A 16620-nucleotide genomic window follows, 5' to 3' on the forward strand; every position below is an offset into this window, starting at 1 on the left:
GTATCCTTGAATGTGTATCCTTTGTTCCTCTTCTGGGCCTTAAGTCCCTCAAAATATTAATTCATTCTCATCATATCTAAAATCGATTATTGTAATTTCCTTTACAAAGGACTCTGTCAAAAGGATATTAGGCGTCTTCAACTCATTCAAAATACGGCCATAAAAATTATTATGAACTCAAAAAGAGTTGATCATGTTACTCCATTATTAAAGAATGCACACTGGTTACCCATTCCGCACCAAATTACACATAAAATTGCCTTCTTAACTTTCAGAACTCAAAAGACTAACGCCCCTGCTTTCCTTGATAGACTTTTAATACCATATGATCCTCCCAGAGCTTTAAGGTCCACCTCGCAACATACCCTCAACGTTCCTTCACTTGTACCACCATTTTTTTGGTCACTGCTCCTGAAATCTGGAACTCTCTCCCACTTTATATTAGAGCAGAACAATGTTTGGACAAATTCAAGAGTAGTTTAATATGTTTTCTTTTTAAAAATGCCTACTATTTAGTTTTCCAATCTTTTAGTATTTTATTCCTGAAGCCAATCCCTACCTTTTCTTATCCCATTGTTTTACCCTTTTGCGTTTACTTTACTTATAAATTGTAGTTACATAGAAATATAGAAACATAGAAAGATGACGGCAGAAAAGGGCTACAGCCCATCAAGTCCGCCCACTCTACTGACCCACCTCATTAAGTCTGAGTGCTAATGACCCAGTTCCTTAACTCGACCCTCGTAGGGATCCCACGTGAATGTCCCACTTATTCTTAAAGTCGAGCACGCTGGTAGTTCTCCCTAGCTTTCCCTCTTCTTTACAATTGCCCTTTCCCAATCAAGTATGTTTGTCGTATGAAGATTCTGTCCATTGTCTGTTGTTTGTTTCCCCATCTTATATTTTAGCTTTTTTTGTACAATGCTTAGAATGCTATGATAAATGTTTAATCAAAATTTTAATAAACTATGAAACTACAGTATAAACTAAACTCAGCACGTCGCTTTACCCACAGTGCCCTGTCAGTTAACAAGGAGGTGAATAAACTTGTTCAAGAGGTTCCATTATGACAGTCTTAGCAGGCGGGTGATTTTCATTTCTCTTCACAATAATAATAATTGCCGTGTTACATTTGGCAAGGTCTCTGAAGAATATATGGAAGAACGACTGGAACAGAGCGAGTTCCACAGCTGGGAGGACTTCCACTCTTACCTGGATACTTGGTGCTTGAAGAACAAAATGAGGTTCGCTATTCGGCAGTTGGTGCCTCTGAAAAACGAGCACTTGAGCCCTGACCCTCAGTGGTCTGAATTAGCAAAATCCCTGAAGTACAACAGCGTGATCATGGGCTGCAGTGCTAGGTACGTTGATCAGCTCCAAACCCTACATTTTGTTCCTTAAACATATGTTCAGATAGTTGTGGTTTTGAAATTAAGTGATTATATTTTCACATAATAAAATAAATGGTTACTTCTGTAGTGCCTGGTAGACTGGTATAGTCCTTACGAATGGGTTATATACCTCACTGCTACCAGCAGGTGGAGACTGAGAATAAACTTGTATATCAAGATAGCTTCCCCTCTTGCAATCCAGTCTTCCTCAGTCTCCATTAAAACAGGTGGTAAGACTAATTCAGCTCCCCTCTTAGTACTGTTGGAATTTTGTTTTGGACTCCTGGGTTCCCCTTTTGTGCCAGATAGAGCTTGAACGGGTCCTGTTTGGGGATCTGTCCAACCTCCCCCCACCTTCCTCCACTTCCCCACATTTTTGTAGAGGTGCCTCAGCCAGCGGCTTGGCCCCCTGGTTGGTCAGCCCTCCAGCTTTGAGAGCTGTGGAGTCAGTACTGACTAAGTGAAAAAAAAAAATCCTGAGGTGTGCCGGTCTAAAGGGCTCAATTCCCTTTAAAACTGCCATTTGTGTTGTTTTTTTCTCACCTAACCAGCACTTTTATTACAGTTAGGGCGTTTTTCAGCACAATGAGCACTTTTAAGGGGGGAAAAAATGTTCATCGTGCGGTCTGTGCAAGCGTTGTGCAGGCCGGAGCAGTGGGGGAGTCTCGTCGGCAGCGGTTACCGGCAGCCAGGGCACCCCGCCGCATGTACCTCATGAAGGATTCCCTTACTACTGAAGCAACTGGGGATTCCCTTTTTGCGTCGGTCGGTTCCTCGGCTTCAGCGTCAGGAAGTCCCAGGCTTTTCAGACACGACAGGCCGCATGAGCTCCGATTTTGAAGGTTTCAGGTCCAATTTCGGCGGGAACCTCCTCCTTCATTTCTGTTACCTCAGGTGACCTTCTCTCTGTAGTGGAAATACAAGGGCAAGGTATGACAGGGTCCCCTGCAGGGGCAGCGAGTCCATTGGGGCTGCCGGGGGTTTTTTTCACCCCTTAATTTATGTTGGCACTATATAAAACTTATGTGCTGTGGCTTGAGGTTACGTGTCCACTCGGGGGGGAGGGGGGTTGCCCTCAACATCTTCCCCAGTGTGTCCCCATATAGCGGCGGTTTTGCCCTCCTCTACTCCTCTCTCATCCAAGCGCCCGAGGGTCTCTTAGGATGAGGAATTCCCAGAGGAGCAAGATGGTATTAATGTGGACCTTTAGTGAGATTTATAGGATCCTCTTGGGGGGCCGGATTCTGCTAGCGAGGGAATCGAGCACCCCCTCCTGCCGAGGATGCATCTGTGGTGCGCATTTTTCAGCGGGAAGAGCTTCATGAGTTAATTCTTCAGGTCTCCTCGGTTTTGCACTTTGAGGACAACGTGTCGGAGCTCCCGCATACGGTGAACCCCTTGCTTAAGGGGATCCGCTCTGCTTCCCGCTCTTTTCCTATGCATCAGGATATACGGGACATTATGCTTGCACAGTGGCAGGTGCCGGAGGCTCCTTTTCATTTTGCGCGCTCTATGGCCCGCCTGTATCCCATTCCTAAAGGGGGGGATAGGGACACACTGAAGTTTTCTGTGGTGGACATGGTGGTCTTGGCCATCTCTAAGGGGCATACCGTGCCTGTTGAGGGCTGTTCGGACTTGAAGGACCCTGAGGAGTGTAAGTTGGAGTCCCTCCTTATACAGAGTTTTGATGTGACAGCTCTGGTGGTCCAGGCGGTGATGTGTGGCGGGCTGGTGGCTAGGGTGTGTTTTTGCTGGGCCGAGCATGTGCTTGACAGTAAATCTGAGGATTGGGAATTGCTAAAGCACGAAGTGGCAAAGATTGAATTGGATGCTTCTTATCTTTCAGATGCCATGTATGACCTCTTGCGAGCTTCTGCCAAGTCGTTGATTTTTGGAGTGGCAGCACGTTGTACCTCGTGGCTTGGCGCTTGGTCGGTGGATACAGCGTCGAAAGCTAAGTTGACAAAGTTTCCCTTTAAAGGGTCCTTTTTGTTTGGTGAGGACTTGGACAAGTTGGTTCAGACCCTAACTGATTCTAAAGTGCCTCGTTTGCCTGAGGATCAGCCTAGGCCGCTGGCTTGAGGTGGGGCTGCTCGTGGGTGTGATTTCCGCTACTTCCACCCTGGTTGAGGGGCTGCTTCCTTTCAGTCTCCTGGGCTCTCTAGAGGCAGGTTCTTTCAGCGCATGCAGGCTTTCATGGGGTCCGTCTTGGTTCCAGTGGGCGCCAGGCTGTGAGATTTTTCTCCAAAATGGGCAGACATCACATCCGATCAGTGGGTTCTGGAGATGATTCGGGACGGCTATGCTATGGAGTTTGCCCGTTCCTTGCAAGATCGTTTTCTCGCTTCCCCCTCGCAGGTGGAGTTGAAGCAGCAGGTCTTTCGCCAGATCTTTCAAAGATTGTTGGATCTCCATGTGATGGTTCCAGTTCCCCCGCAGGAGTGGGGCACAGGTTGGTACTCGATTTACTTTGTGGTGCCCAAGAAAGAAGGGACATTTCGGCCCCTCCTAGATTTGAAGGGGGTCAACAGGACTCTTCACATGCCTTCCTGCTGCATGGAAACTCTGTGATTCTGGCAGTTCAGCCAGGGGAGTTTCTGACCTCTCTAGATCTGACCGAGGCCTACTTGCACATTCCTATTCGGGTCTCCCATCATCACATCCTGCGCTTTGCGATCTTGGGGCAACATTATCAGTTCTGTGCACTTCACTTTGGCCTGGCCATGGTTACATTACATTACATTACATTACATTAGGGATTTCTATTCCGCCTGTGCCTTGCGGTTCTAGGCGGATTACATTTTAGAAGATATCTGGGTAGTTCCAGTAGAGTTACATTTCGGATAGGAGTATATTACAGTAATAGTAAGGAGTTATGATACCTCAAGTTCACAGAAGATAATACTTATCACAGAAGTTATTACATATAACAGAAGATAATGCATTTTGTAGAGGTAATACATGTCAACTTGATCGTTTAAATCGGGTGTAATGTAGAAGAGTTACAGTACATTCTTGGTCACTGACAAAGAGATAGTTTAGATGGGTGTTTCCGAAGTCGTTGGTTGGGAACTCATTGGGTGGTGGTTAGAATGATGGGAGGTATTTTTTGAACAGTAGTGTTTTTATTTCCATGGACATTCACCAAGGTGATGGTGGTTGTCGTAGCAGCGTTGCGGAAAGAGGGCATTCTAGTTCATCCCTACCTGGACGACTGGTTGATTTGTGCGAAGTTGTTCCAGAAGAGCACCTGGGTCACGGCTCGGGTGGTGGAGTTTCTGCAGTCGCTGGGATGGGTAGTCAACCTTTCCAAGAGCCGATTTTCTCCATCTCAGTGCCCGGAGTATCTAGGAGTGCTGTTTGACGCCTCCTTGGGGAAGGTCTTCCTTCATGATGCCCAGGTAAGCAAATTGCACTCTCATTTTCACCTGTTTATGGCGTCCCGGTGTCCTTGGGTGCAGGATTTCCTCCTAGTCTTGGGGTCGATGGCGGCTTCCCTCGATGTGGTGAGGTTGTCTCAGGCCCACATGCGTCCTCTTCAGTATGCTGTTCTTCGGAGGTGGTCGCTTCAGAGGCACAATCTGGATCATCCTGTTCTGCTTGGCTCAGTGCAGTCATATTTGGTGGCTCCAGACCTTCCATCTTTTACAAGGGGCGATTCTGGACCAGCCACAGTGGACGGTGCTGCTCACGGATGCCAGTCTTCTCGGTTGGGCAGCTCAGTGTCCAGGTCACTCAGTTCAGGGCACCTGGTCCATGGAGGAGGCTTCTTGGTCGATCAATGTCTTAGAGATCAGAGCCATCCATCTGGCATTGTTAGCCTTCCAGCCCTTTCTGATGGGCAAGTCAATCAGGGTTCTTTCGGACAATGCCATGGCGGTGGCCTATGTCACTAATCAGGAGGGCACCAGGAGCACTTTGGTGGCACTAGGAGGTGGCTCTGCTTATGGTCGGTTGGAGTCTCATCTTCAGGACATTTCAGCCTCCCACATAGCCGGAGTGGAGAATGTTCAAGCGGACTTTCTCAGTCATCATGTGCTAGATCCCAGAAAGTGGTGTCTATGCCCCATGACCTTTCAGTTGATAGTGCAGTCTTGGGGTCAGCCTGATGGTCATAAGTGTCAACGGCAAAACACCCCGCTTCTTCAATCGTTGCAGGGATGGTCAGGCCGAGGGCCTGGATGCTCTGGTTCAATGGAGGGGTTGTTGTATGTGTTCCCTCTGTGACCATTAGTGGGCAGAGTTCTTCTCCGCATAGTTCGATATCCAGGCCTTGTAGTTCTGGTGACTCCGGATTGGCCCAGGCAACCATGGTGCACAGATCTGGTGGTGGATCTTCTTCCTCTGCCTCTATTGGATGACCTTCTGACTCAGGGTCCCATTGCAATGTTCAATCCGGGTCCCTTCTGTCTTACGGCTTGAAAGGGATCGCCTAAGTAAGAAGGGGTATTCAGATAAAGTGATCTCAACTCTCTTGGTGTCTCGGGCTTATGTGAGGTTTTGGGGTCTATTTGAGGAGTGGTGTGATGCACGTGGAGTGTTCTCTTTTTGCGCTTCCTTGCCTGCCATCTTAGAGTTCTTGCAGGATGGCCTGGACAGGGGACTGACTTGGTCTTCTATCCGGGTTCAGATTGCGGCTTTGTCAGCCTTTCGCAGGTTGTTGAAAGGTCAGCGTTCGATTGCCATTCCTAATGTGATTCGCTTCTTGCGGGCGGCCAAATTGCTCAAGCCTCCTGTGCGGCCCTCTGTTCCATCTTAGGATCTGAATCTGGTTCTGTCTGTTCTAGTGTGCCCACCTTTTGAACCATTGGGCGACTGCTCTTTGAAGGACCTTACTGTTAAAGCTGTCTTCTTGGTGACCATTACTTCAGCTAGATGTGTTTCTGAGCTGCAGACTTTCTCTTATAGGGCTCCCTTCTTGGAGTTTTCTAGTGAGCGGGTTGTCTTGAGGCCTATTCCTTCTTTTCTGCCAAAGGTAGTTTCTCCTTTTCATGTCAATCAGGCCGTGGTTCTCCCGGTGTTGGGTAGCCGGGAGGGCTCTTCTGAGCAGAAATAGTTGTGCAAGTTGGATGTCAGTCGGGGTCCTTTGATTTTCTGTGCAGAGGACCCAGTAGATCAGGAAATCAGATCATCTATTTGTCTTTCTAGCGGGTCCTCGTATGGGGGATGGCGCTTCTAAGACTACTATTGCACGCTGGATTAATGAAACTATTGCTTCCGCTTATCATCTGAAGAAAAAGTCTGTTCCAGAGTTTCTCAAGGCTCATTCCACTTGGGGTCAGGCAACTTCTTGGGCAGAGTCTTCTCTGGTGCCTCCAGTGGATATTTGCAAGGCTGCAGTTTGGTCTTCTCTGCATTCCTTTGTCAGACACTACCATGTGGATGTTCAAGCGTGTCAGGACATAGTATTCGGTGAACATATTCTGGTGTCAGCCCTTCGGGGGGTCCCATCCTTAATGGGTACTGCTTTGGTATGTCCCATTCATAAGGACTATACCAGTCTACCAGGCGCTACAGAAGGAGAAATTAGGTTCTTACCTGCTAATTTTCTGTATACTGGTATAGTCCCTCACCCTGTCTGTCTCTGTGCGGTGATTGCGGGTTTTTGTTTTGCTCACGTGCAGATTTTGTTTTTTCTGCAGGTTCTAGAATTTTTCTAGGGCCAGGGAAAATTAAGAACGGCGGCTTTGGCTCAGCTGGTGAGCAGTGGGGATATTTTCTATACCAGGGTTTAGTTCTACACATCTTCCAACAGTTGTTTACCAATCTTTGTTGTTTTTGCACTCCTGTTTGGAGTGTGGTTTACTATTTTCAGTTGAAGTCTGTCCTAGGTTCTTGGCTATTCGGCAGACTGGATTGTAAGAGGGGAAACTATCCTGATATACACGTTTGTTCTCAGTCTCCACCTGCTGGTAGCAGTGAGGTATATAACCCATTTGTAAGGACTATACCAGTCTACAGGCTAACAGAAAGAAAATTAGCAGGTAAGAACCTAATTTTTCCTTATCTGTTAATAATGTACCCTTCCCCCGATATACAACCCGTGTTTTTATCCGTTAGCACTAAAACCAGAAATTCAGTGGCGAGCCTTTCTAGAATTCAGCATTAAATATACTTTTCTTTTCTTTTTTTAAGCCAATTAGCACATGACCAGTTAATATTCAGATGTAGCTGGCCTTGGGTTAGTGGATAAAGATAGGACTGCTATTTATGTGATCTTATTTATCCGCTAAACCTGGCCGATTACATCTGAATATCAAGATGTAATGACTGTGTCTCCGACATAGACTGCTTGAATTTCACCTCTAACAAGTTATTTGCAGTGGCGTTAACCGGTGAAGCGCAGCTGAAAATGACTGGATAGCTGCAGACAAGCGAGTTAACTGGTCAGCAGCTTTTTCTAGCCAGTTAACACACTTTGAGTATCTGCTTGGTAGTCTCCAGGTGGCTGTTGATTGCTGGTTAAAAACTGTTAATAAGATTATGACATTCATTTTACAATGACCTCAAGTACACTAGGGCTGGATTCAAGTGGTTGTGTTTATGAGAGGTGCCAACAAGAAAACACACTGACTAACTTCAATGATATTAGATTTTTTTTTTTTAATTCTTTATTCATTTTAAATACATCATCAAGTGTAACAAATTATATCAATATATCACAACATGTATCACTTGAAAATCTTACATAAATAATCATAAAATATAAAAATTATCACCCCTCCCACCCAATCTTCTTCAAGTACAACCAATAACCTAATTCAAATAAAAACAAACTTATTAAAAACAATCAAATTTTCTCCCCCACCCCCAATAAAAAAATATATATCTACCAACAGGAAAATGATGTTCACTCATTGCAATAACTTTCTAATGGCCCCCAGATCTTTTTAAAATTATCATAACTACCTTTCTGCAAAGCAATTGCTTTTTCCATTTTATAAATATGACAAATGATATTAGATTTAATAACAGAGGAAAAGACCTGAAAACACCCCAGTGTCGTATGTTCACTCAAGACACTTTATATTGGGTTTCAGGGTATCATCATAGGTCCAATAAAAATAAAGAATTTAAAACTAAACTAAAAAAAACCTCTGTTTCTATAATTCCTAATTGTATTTTTATTTTTAATTGTTTTCAAATATATTTTTTTTATTTATTCCAATTGTTTTCAAATTTCACATGAATTTCACTCATAATCCCGATGTAGAAAGGCTTGGCTAGATTTGCATGTAAATCTCATTCAGCAGCGAATTCCTCTTTATTTAAAGGAATAACAATAAAAAGCACTTAGCTTTTGCTCCCGACGGAGGCCAATCTGTTTCGCTATTGATGGCTTTTTCGGGGGAAGTGCTTCAAAAGTCATTGCTCTTAACGGCTTTTAGGAAAGCCAAGTCTATTGCCTGGGGTGTTTTGAGGTCTTTTCTCTGTTAGTAAATCTAATATCATTGAAATTAGTCAGTGTGGTTTTTTGTTGACACCTTAGGTAGTTATTGAACTTACACACTGGGCCTCACATTGTTTTGACTAGTTTTGTGTTTATGAGAGGGCATATTTTTTCATGAGCAATTATAGGCAAACATTACTATGGACGTTACTTAATGCATTCTGCTTCATTTTTTCAATCAAGTTCCTTATATTCAACTTCATGTATTTTATCTGTTCTATGTATTACTTCTTTCCCTGCCATACCGGTATTTTCTGCATTATATTGTAAATGCTTTCTGTCTTTATCTGTTTTTAAGTCCATTATTCTAATTTGTATCTTATCTGTATCCCATGTATTAGTTCACCTTGTTGTGAACCGCCTAGAACTTTTTTGGTATGGCGGTATATAAAAATAAAATTATTATTATTATTATAATGATAATCTTCATGGACTATGATGATGACTGTTATAATCATGTAGCTGTTGTCATAATGCTATTGTGTTAAACATAGTAAAACCAGAGAAGGAAGAAAATAATTGTATTTTGATTCTTCCTCAGCAAGACCTGTCCAGCTGTCATCAGTCTGAAACTGAACTCCCAAAAGGACAAGCTCATTCTTGACAAAACCATGCTTTGTCACAACCACAACATTCTTGAAGACAATCTCCCACCTCCAGTTACTAGGAGTAGGTTATCTGCGCTTCCTTGTTTCCCTGCTAAGATCACAAATGATATCTCCAGGAAATTTCTGGAACGCAATGATCTGGTCAAGCTTCAGCGATTCCATCCTGCTCAGTTTGAGGACCGGATCCATATTCTGAACGAGTTGGATGCCCTCTTAATTTCCGACCCTGGGGTCAAGGTCAAGTTAGTCTTCATGGAGAACAGGTTGCTGATGAGGAACATCTTCATTATGACCTCCCACATGCAGGAGACAATTCAGCAATTTCCCGAATACCTTTATGTGGATCTGTTGTCGCATTTTGGCAGTCATGTTGATTTGTACACAGTCTACTGTGAAGATAAAAACTCAGAATGGAAAGTGTGTGCAATGTGCATTGCACAAAAGGGCATGTCGGCAAATGTCCGGTTCCTTATGATCTCAGTCTTGCAGAGCATCCAGAACTTGAGTACCCAAGTTAAATATGTAACAATGAACCCAGACATTCGGGAACCTCTTGACATGAAGTCATTGATACCCTTTGCCTCGTTAAGGTACTGCATGCCACTTGTTCTGGAGATGCTGTATGAGAAAATCTCTTACCTAGGTTCAATAGCAGAAGCCAAGATTAAAAACATTTTACATAATCTGACTGACACTTGCTCACCCATAGTCTATAATCAATATTTGAAAAAGTTGAAGGCTGCTTGCCCTCTAGAGTTTTTCTACTACTACTATGGGACCTGGCACCCACATAGGAAAATGTGGCTCCAAAAAGACAACAGAACTCAAATTGCAGAGAACAACATTTGTACCATCATTAAGTCCAAGCACCAGGCACTCAGAGCCCAAGCGGAGTCATCGTCCTCCTTGTACCACTGCCTTCAGGTGGTTCTCAATGATAGCTTGATAGCACTGAATGCAACGTCATCACCTCACATGCAGGAGTTGCCGTCTGTTTTAGAAACATTCCCCACAAATACTCCTGAGCAGGTATGACTTCCCTTCCATGTAAACATTATCATTTATGGGATGATGGGGGTGAGGGAGAAGGTATTGCAAGCCAAAGTGAAGTGATCTAAGCAGAGCATAAATCACAGTGCTTCTTCACTTTGCTTTGAAATGCATAACTGTTCTGAATTGACTCCCCAGTCATTAGTAGTGGTATAGAAGTTTACATAAGAATTGCCATACTGGGACAGACCAAAGGTCCATCAAGCCCAGTATCCTGTTTCCAACAGTGGCCAACTGAGGTCCCAAGTACCTAGCTAGATTCCAACCAGTAAAACAGATTTTATGCTGCTTATCCTAGGAATAAGCAGTGGATGCCCCAAGCCATCTCAATAATGGCCTATGGATTTCTCTTTTAGGAAATTAGCCAAACCTTTTTTAAATCCCATTAAGCTAACTGATTTCACCACATTCTCTGGAAAATTTTGATTCTCTCACACTCCAAAAAGCATGGTAAAAAGAATTAGGAGCCTGATGATACTTCTAACATAAGGGAGCATCCATCCCTCTCATATGAAAAATCTGAAATTGGCTTTCCCTGAGTTCAGTTTTTTTATTGCTCTGGACTTATGTGTAATTTTCTTTGTGTGATTTACATATGACTCCCTAAACTTCTTGTTAGTATTTGTGAGGAAGTATAAGAGTCCAGCCTTCTTGCTGGAATTTGGGAGATTATTTCTGCACAAGTTGTAGAACAGTCATGTTGGAGAGGGTGGGGGGGGTTTACAGCTTTATAGGGTTCTTTGACTTGTTTCATACTGTCCATTCTAAGTTATGTATTAAAGCTTATGCTAACTTTGCATTACTGTCAGAGACATTGGTGTAATAATTCAATAATAAAAAAAAACATTTGACCATAAAAGAAAAATAAAACTTGAAACTGGACTTGCAAGACTTAAAGGGTAAGGAGAAGTTACTATGGGTTAATCTGAAGAGAGGGCATAAAGAATGGAACATCAGTTTACATTAGCATGATATAGGGGCCGCAACCACAAGAAATTTAATTGAAAGCATTCACAATAAGGGAAAATGCAACTAAAGGTGCTTTCAGTATGCCAAATGTTAATTGGGACATTCCTGTTGTGTTGTAATGTGTTTTAGAAGTATGGGCTGCAAAATGTAAGAGGGAAGGGTTCAGTTCAGGAGATGAAGTGCCCCTGTGCATGAAAGAGGAGCAGGGACTTGAAGGTAATGATGATCTTAAGGTAGCCAAATGGATAGAAATGGCAATTATGAATACCAGAGGGATGCTTGGGTGCCTAGAGAGAGGGATGGTTAAGCAGGAAAAAGGAGGTGACTGTGCATTTCTATAAGTCTGGTGAGACTTCATATGGTGTGCTGTGCACAGTTTGGAGATTGCACCTTCAAAAAGAACATAAGCAATGCCTCTGCTGGGTCAGACCTGAGGTCCATCATGCCCAGCAGTCCGCTCACGCGGCAGCCCAACAGGTCCAGGACCTGTGCAGAAATCCTTTATTTATACCCTTCTATCCTCTTTTCCAGCAGGAAACTGTCCAATCCTTTCTTAAATCCCAGTACCGTACTCTGCCCTATTACATTCTCTGGAAGCACATTCCAGGTGTCCACCACACGTTGGGTAAAGAAGAACTTCCTAGCATTTGTTCTGAATCTGTCCCCTTTCAACTTTTCCAGATGCCCTCTTGTTCTTTTATTATTTGACAGTTTGAAGAACCTTTCCTTCTCTACTCTCTCTATGCCCTTCATGATCTTATAAGTCTCTATCATATCCCCTCTAAGTCTCCTCTTCTCCAGGGAAAAGAGACCCAGTTTCTCCAATCTCTCAGCGTATGGAAGGTTTTCCATCCCTTTTATCAGACGTGTCGCTACAAACAGGATGGAGTCTGTCTTCAGGGTGGTTACTAAGATGGTCAAAGGTCCAAAAAGCTCATAGGGACAGACTTAAAAATCTCAATAAATATACTTTCTTTATGGAAAGAGTCGTAAATGTCTTGATTTTTAATAAACTCTCTTTTTTTAAAGTTATTTACCCACTATCCCTCCCCTAGTTTTCCTTTGAAAACTAGCTCCAAAGTGCCTGCATACTTTGCAGCCAATGTAGATTGTCTGAAAATTGCCCCAGAATAATTAGAAATTCTAAGGTTTATTTCTATAATTTGATTTTTTTATTATTTTTATTTGTAGGCCTGTGAATCCACCAAAGAGGAAGAGCTGGCTCAGACGGAGTTCTCCAGCTGGGTGGATTTCTGCTTGTTCCTGGATTCCTGGTGCGAGGAGCGGAAGTTGCTCTTCACCGTACGGCAGTGGAGGACCTTAACGAAGGAGGAGATTAGCCAGTGCCCGTCGGGGCCTGTGCTGGCTCAGTGCCTGAAGTATAGCATGGTTCAGCTTTTTTGCACCAGGTACAACAGTCAAGAAGACTTGGTGGGGGCAGATGGTACTACAGTGGTTTTAATTCCGTTTCCTTGTCGCTGTCAGAGACAGGTGTAATCTCTAAGGACAAAGTTATCAGATGCATACTCTTTCGTTGCTAGACAGCATGTTTGGGTTGAATGTTTTCTGTCTTGCATACTTTATAATGTGAAGAAAAGTTTAAGAAGAGTATAGAGGAGGTGACGGTCACACTGAGTTTGATCAGGTCCCAACCCCCACCCCTCATGAGCTGGAAGAAGAACTGTGAGCCAAAGTTTAGGTCAGTGAGGGGGAGGGGGGTACCCTGGGGCAGGTTCTTCCACAGTTAACAAAAGAATAAAAAGGACAAACTTTCTGTAGCAGAAGCACTGAGATCAGAATCTCAAGTTCTACTGGTCTTTGCCTTCAGGGTGCCACACATAGGGTGACTGGGTCCTTCCCCTCCAAGGTTGCTGTTCCAGCTGAGAGCTAGTAGAGTGCGACATTTTCAATTTAGTGATCAAAACGTGTCAGTTTTGAGAATTTATATCTGCTGTCTATATTTTGCACTATATTTGTCTATTTTTCTATAGTTACTGAGGAGACCGAGCTCGCGGAGATGGGGGCGGAAATGGGGTTTTTAAATTTTAATCCTAGTAGTTTGCCGGTCCACAAAATAATTATTTTATTTCTGCCGGTCCATGGGTGTAAAAAGGTTGAAAAACACTGGTCTAGGCAAATCACAAATCAAACATTCAATAATGTTGCTGAACTTCTCAGCAACAAAAAAGAAAACTGCAGAGATGATGTACAAGATACCAAGTCTTTAATCAATAAACAGTTTGTATCCAAAACATATGGTCCAATTGGGTTATAAACCGGGACCCGACACTGCGAAGGAGCTAACCTGACTCGTTTTTCAGTCTACCAAATCGCCTTTTTTCATCCAGTTGTATACCGTATGGTTCCCTAGAATGTACTTTTAATACCCTTAGGACCCCTGAGGAAGGAGTGTTTTTTGAAACACGGACCGTGTCGGGTCCCGGTTTATAACCCAATTGGACCATATGTTTTGGATACAAACTGTTTATTGATTAAAGACTTGGTATCTTGCACATAATCTCAGCAGTTTTCTTTTTTGATTGTTGTTTGACACATCACTGCAGTTCTGTTAGATTTTTTGCTTGTGTTTACCTACTGAACTTCTCATCCATCTTGCTTGTTAAATTGAGATTTCTTTTCCATTTCTGTCCAGAAAGAACTGTCCTGCTTTCATTAAGCTACAACTGTGCCCCCAAAAGGAAAAGCTCATTGTCGCCAATAGCAGCTTCCTGCACAATCACGATCTTCCAGAGACAGACTTCGCCCCACCTCTGAAAAGAAGCAAGCTGATGTCTACAGTTGGTCTTCCTGTCCAGATCGCGAATAATATCTCCAGGAAGTTCTTGAAACCTTATGACCTGAATACACTGCAGAGATTTCTGTCTGGAGCATTTGAGGACCGCTCCCAGGTCCTGAAGAAACTGGACTCTCTCTTTTTTTCAGATCCCGATGCCAAAGTCAAGTTGGTTTTTGAGGAGAACAAGCTACAGGTGAAGGACATTTTCCTCATGACATCAAGCATGCAGCAGATCGCTCGGTGTTTTCCACGCTATCTTTACGTTGACTTTCTCTCTGGTTTCAGTCCAAGTTTTGATTTGTATTCTGTTCTCTGTGAAGAAGAGAACGTGGGATGGGTGGCATGTGCTTACTGCATAGCAAAGAAAGGAACCTCAGACAATTTAAAATTCATTGTGGTCTCCATATTTCAAAGCATCCCCATCCTGAACAGTCAAGTAAAACACGTGACTGTGAACCCAGAAATTCAGGATCCCCTGGACATAGAAGACCTTGTACCTTGTGCCTCCTTGAGATATTGCATGCCGCTGGTTTTGGACCTTCTCTATAACAAGATCTCTGAAATGAACTCGGAAGAGGAGGCTCAGATTAAGGATTTTTTCCATATCCTGGCCCACACTCATTCACCTGCAGTCTACAATCAGGCCTTGAACGAGCTGAAGGCTGCCTGCCCCGCTGAGGTCTTCCAGTATTATTATGAGACATGGCACCCACGCAGGAAACTGTGGGCCGAAGAATACAATAGCACTCCAGATGCAGAGAGCAGTGTCAGTGCTTATGTGAAGGCAAAGCATCAGGTACTTACTTCCCAAATGGGCACCTTGCCTTCCTTGCACCGCTGCCTTCGAGTGATTCTCAACGACAGCAAAACAATTTTGCCCATTACTGACCCTTCTTCAGGATATCCTGAGCCAGCCGTGAGTCCAGCAGTCATAAAGCAGGTAAAATCCCTACATGCTGTTGTGTTGTCATTGAATCTCTGGTTTTTCAATCATAGTAATCAGGTGTCAGAAGCTGAAGACTCGAGTTGGTGCATCTCTTGGATAGTTTGATATAGTAGATGGGCAGGACAAGCTTTTTGTCTCATTCCTACACAGTGTAATAAATAGCAGTGTCCGTACTAGCCCCAATATAGGTATCCATGCCACCAAGGAACCGAGTCATGAGCACAACCAGTCCTTAAGGAAAGATGGACAGAACATTCACCATTCTGTAAATATGAAGTAAATACAGTGGCGTGCTGTGAATCCCCAGCTCTGTAGCCCTGCTTTTTTATTTTTTTTGTTTACCTTTTTGCTTGATGCAGTTTGATTTGTTGAGTAGGCAGCCTGTTCAACCAGTCAAACTGCATCAAACAAAATATAAACCAAAAAAAGCAACATTCTTGGGCTGGGGATTCTCTGGACCCCCTGAAGGCCTTGACTGTATTGATCTGAATTTGATTGATTGAGTAGCAGTCTGCTGTTGACTGCTCAACCAATCAAATTTAGAGCAGTGCCCTAAGGGTCTTTAGGGAGTGAGGGAAATCCTCTGAAAGCCCTGACTGCACACCACTGATATTGGTAACATCCTAAGAGGCCTGGTTAAGGCCTGAATATTATTACAGTCTGAAAAATCCAGATATACCAGTGTCGAAGATCTTCCTTTGCTGAAGCCGTGCTGGCTGGTCCTCATCAGATTGTGTCCATCAAGGTGATCATTGATGTGGTCCTTTATCAGCACCTCTACCATCTTTCCAGTACCGAGGTCAGACTCACCAGTCTGTAGTTTCCCGGATCTCTCCTCAAACCTTTCTTGAAGATCAGCATAACATTTGCCACTTTCCAGTCTTCCAGAATCCTTCCCGATTTGATTGACAGATTGGCTATTAATTGAAGCAGTTCAGCTATAGCCCCTTTCAGTCTATTTATGCAGCTACGTCTCCTGTATTCCACATCCCCTCATCAAGGTCTCAGACTTTAACTAAATAACTCAGAATATTAATTCTATCTGCTTGAATGTGTCCAGTTAAGTCACCCCACATGAATTTCTGTCATAAAGTCAACTGGGTAACTTATCTGGTTACTTTTTACCAGATTCAGGGCTGCTGAATTTCAGCTCTGTTGATTCCATCTTTTACCCATGAACTTCAGAAGGTGGACAGAGGTGACCATGTATAATTTCATGCAAATTCATTTTCAGAAAATGGACGTTCCTGCTGCTTCCCTGGATGAAGAAGAAATGGAAAAGAGATCACCTAAAAGATACAATGACTCATACGTCCCTAATAGTCAGGTAAGGACAAAAGGATAAAGCAGAAGTAGACCCATGAACCGGAAGCATTTAATCTGAATGTCTCATGAGAAGTATTAGATAG

At 43.5% G+C, this 16620-nt stretch overlaps 1 protein-coding gene across 3 annotated transcripts in view; it reads left to right on the forward strand.

Annotated features, from left to right (window-relative positions):
• LOC117367517 overlaps positions 1-16620 on the forward strand; it is a 95995-nt gene that overhangs the window by 79099 nt on the left and 276 nt on the right. For all 3 annotated transcript variants that reach the window (XM_033960115.1, XM_033960113.1, XM_033960114.1), the window contains exons 13-17: positions 1141-1361; positions 9383-10478; positions 12660-12877; positions 14122-15205; positions 16446-16538. In XM_033960115.1, coding sequence (XP_033816006.1) covers positions 1141-1361; positions 9383-10478; positions 12660-12877; positions 14122-15205; positions 16446-16538 — 2712 coding nt within the window. The remainder of the gene's footprint in view (positions 1-1140; positions 1362-9382; positions 10479-12659; positions 12878-14121; positions 15206-16445; positions 16539-16620) is intronic.

The sequence above is a fragment of the Geotrypetes seraphini genome, chromosome 10 (assembly GCF_902459505.1).
Source record: "Geotrypetes seraphini chromosome 10, aGeoSer1.1, whole genome shotgun sequence".
In the NCBI taxonomy this organism is placed as follows: domain Eukaryota; kingdom Metazoa; phylum Chordata; class Amphibia; order Gymnophiona; family Dermophiidae; genus Geotrypetes; species Geotrypetes seraphini.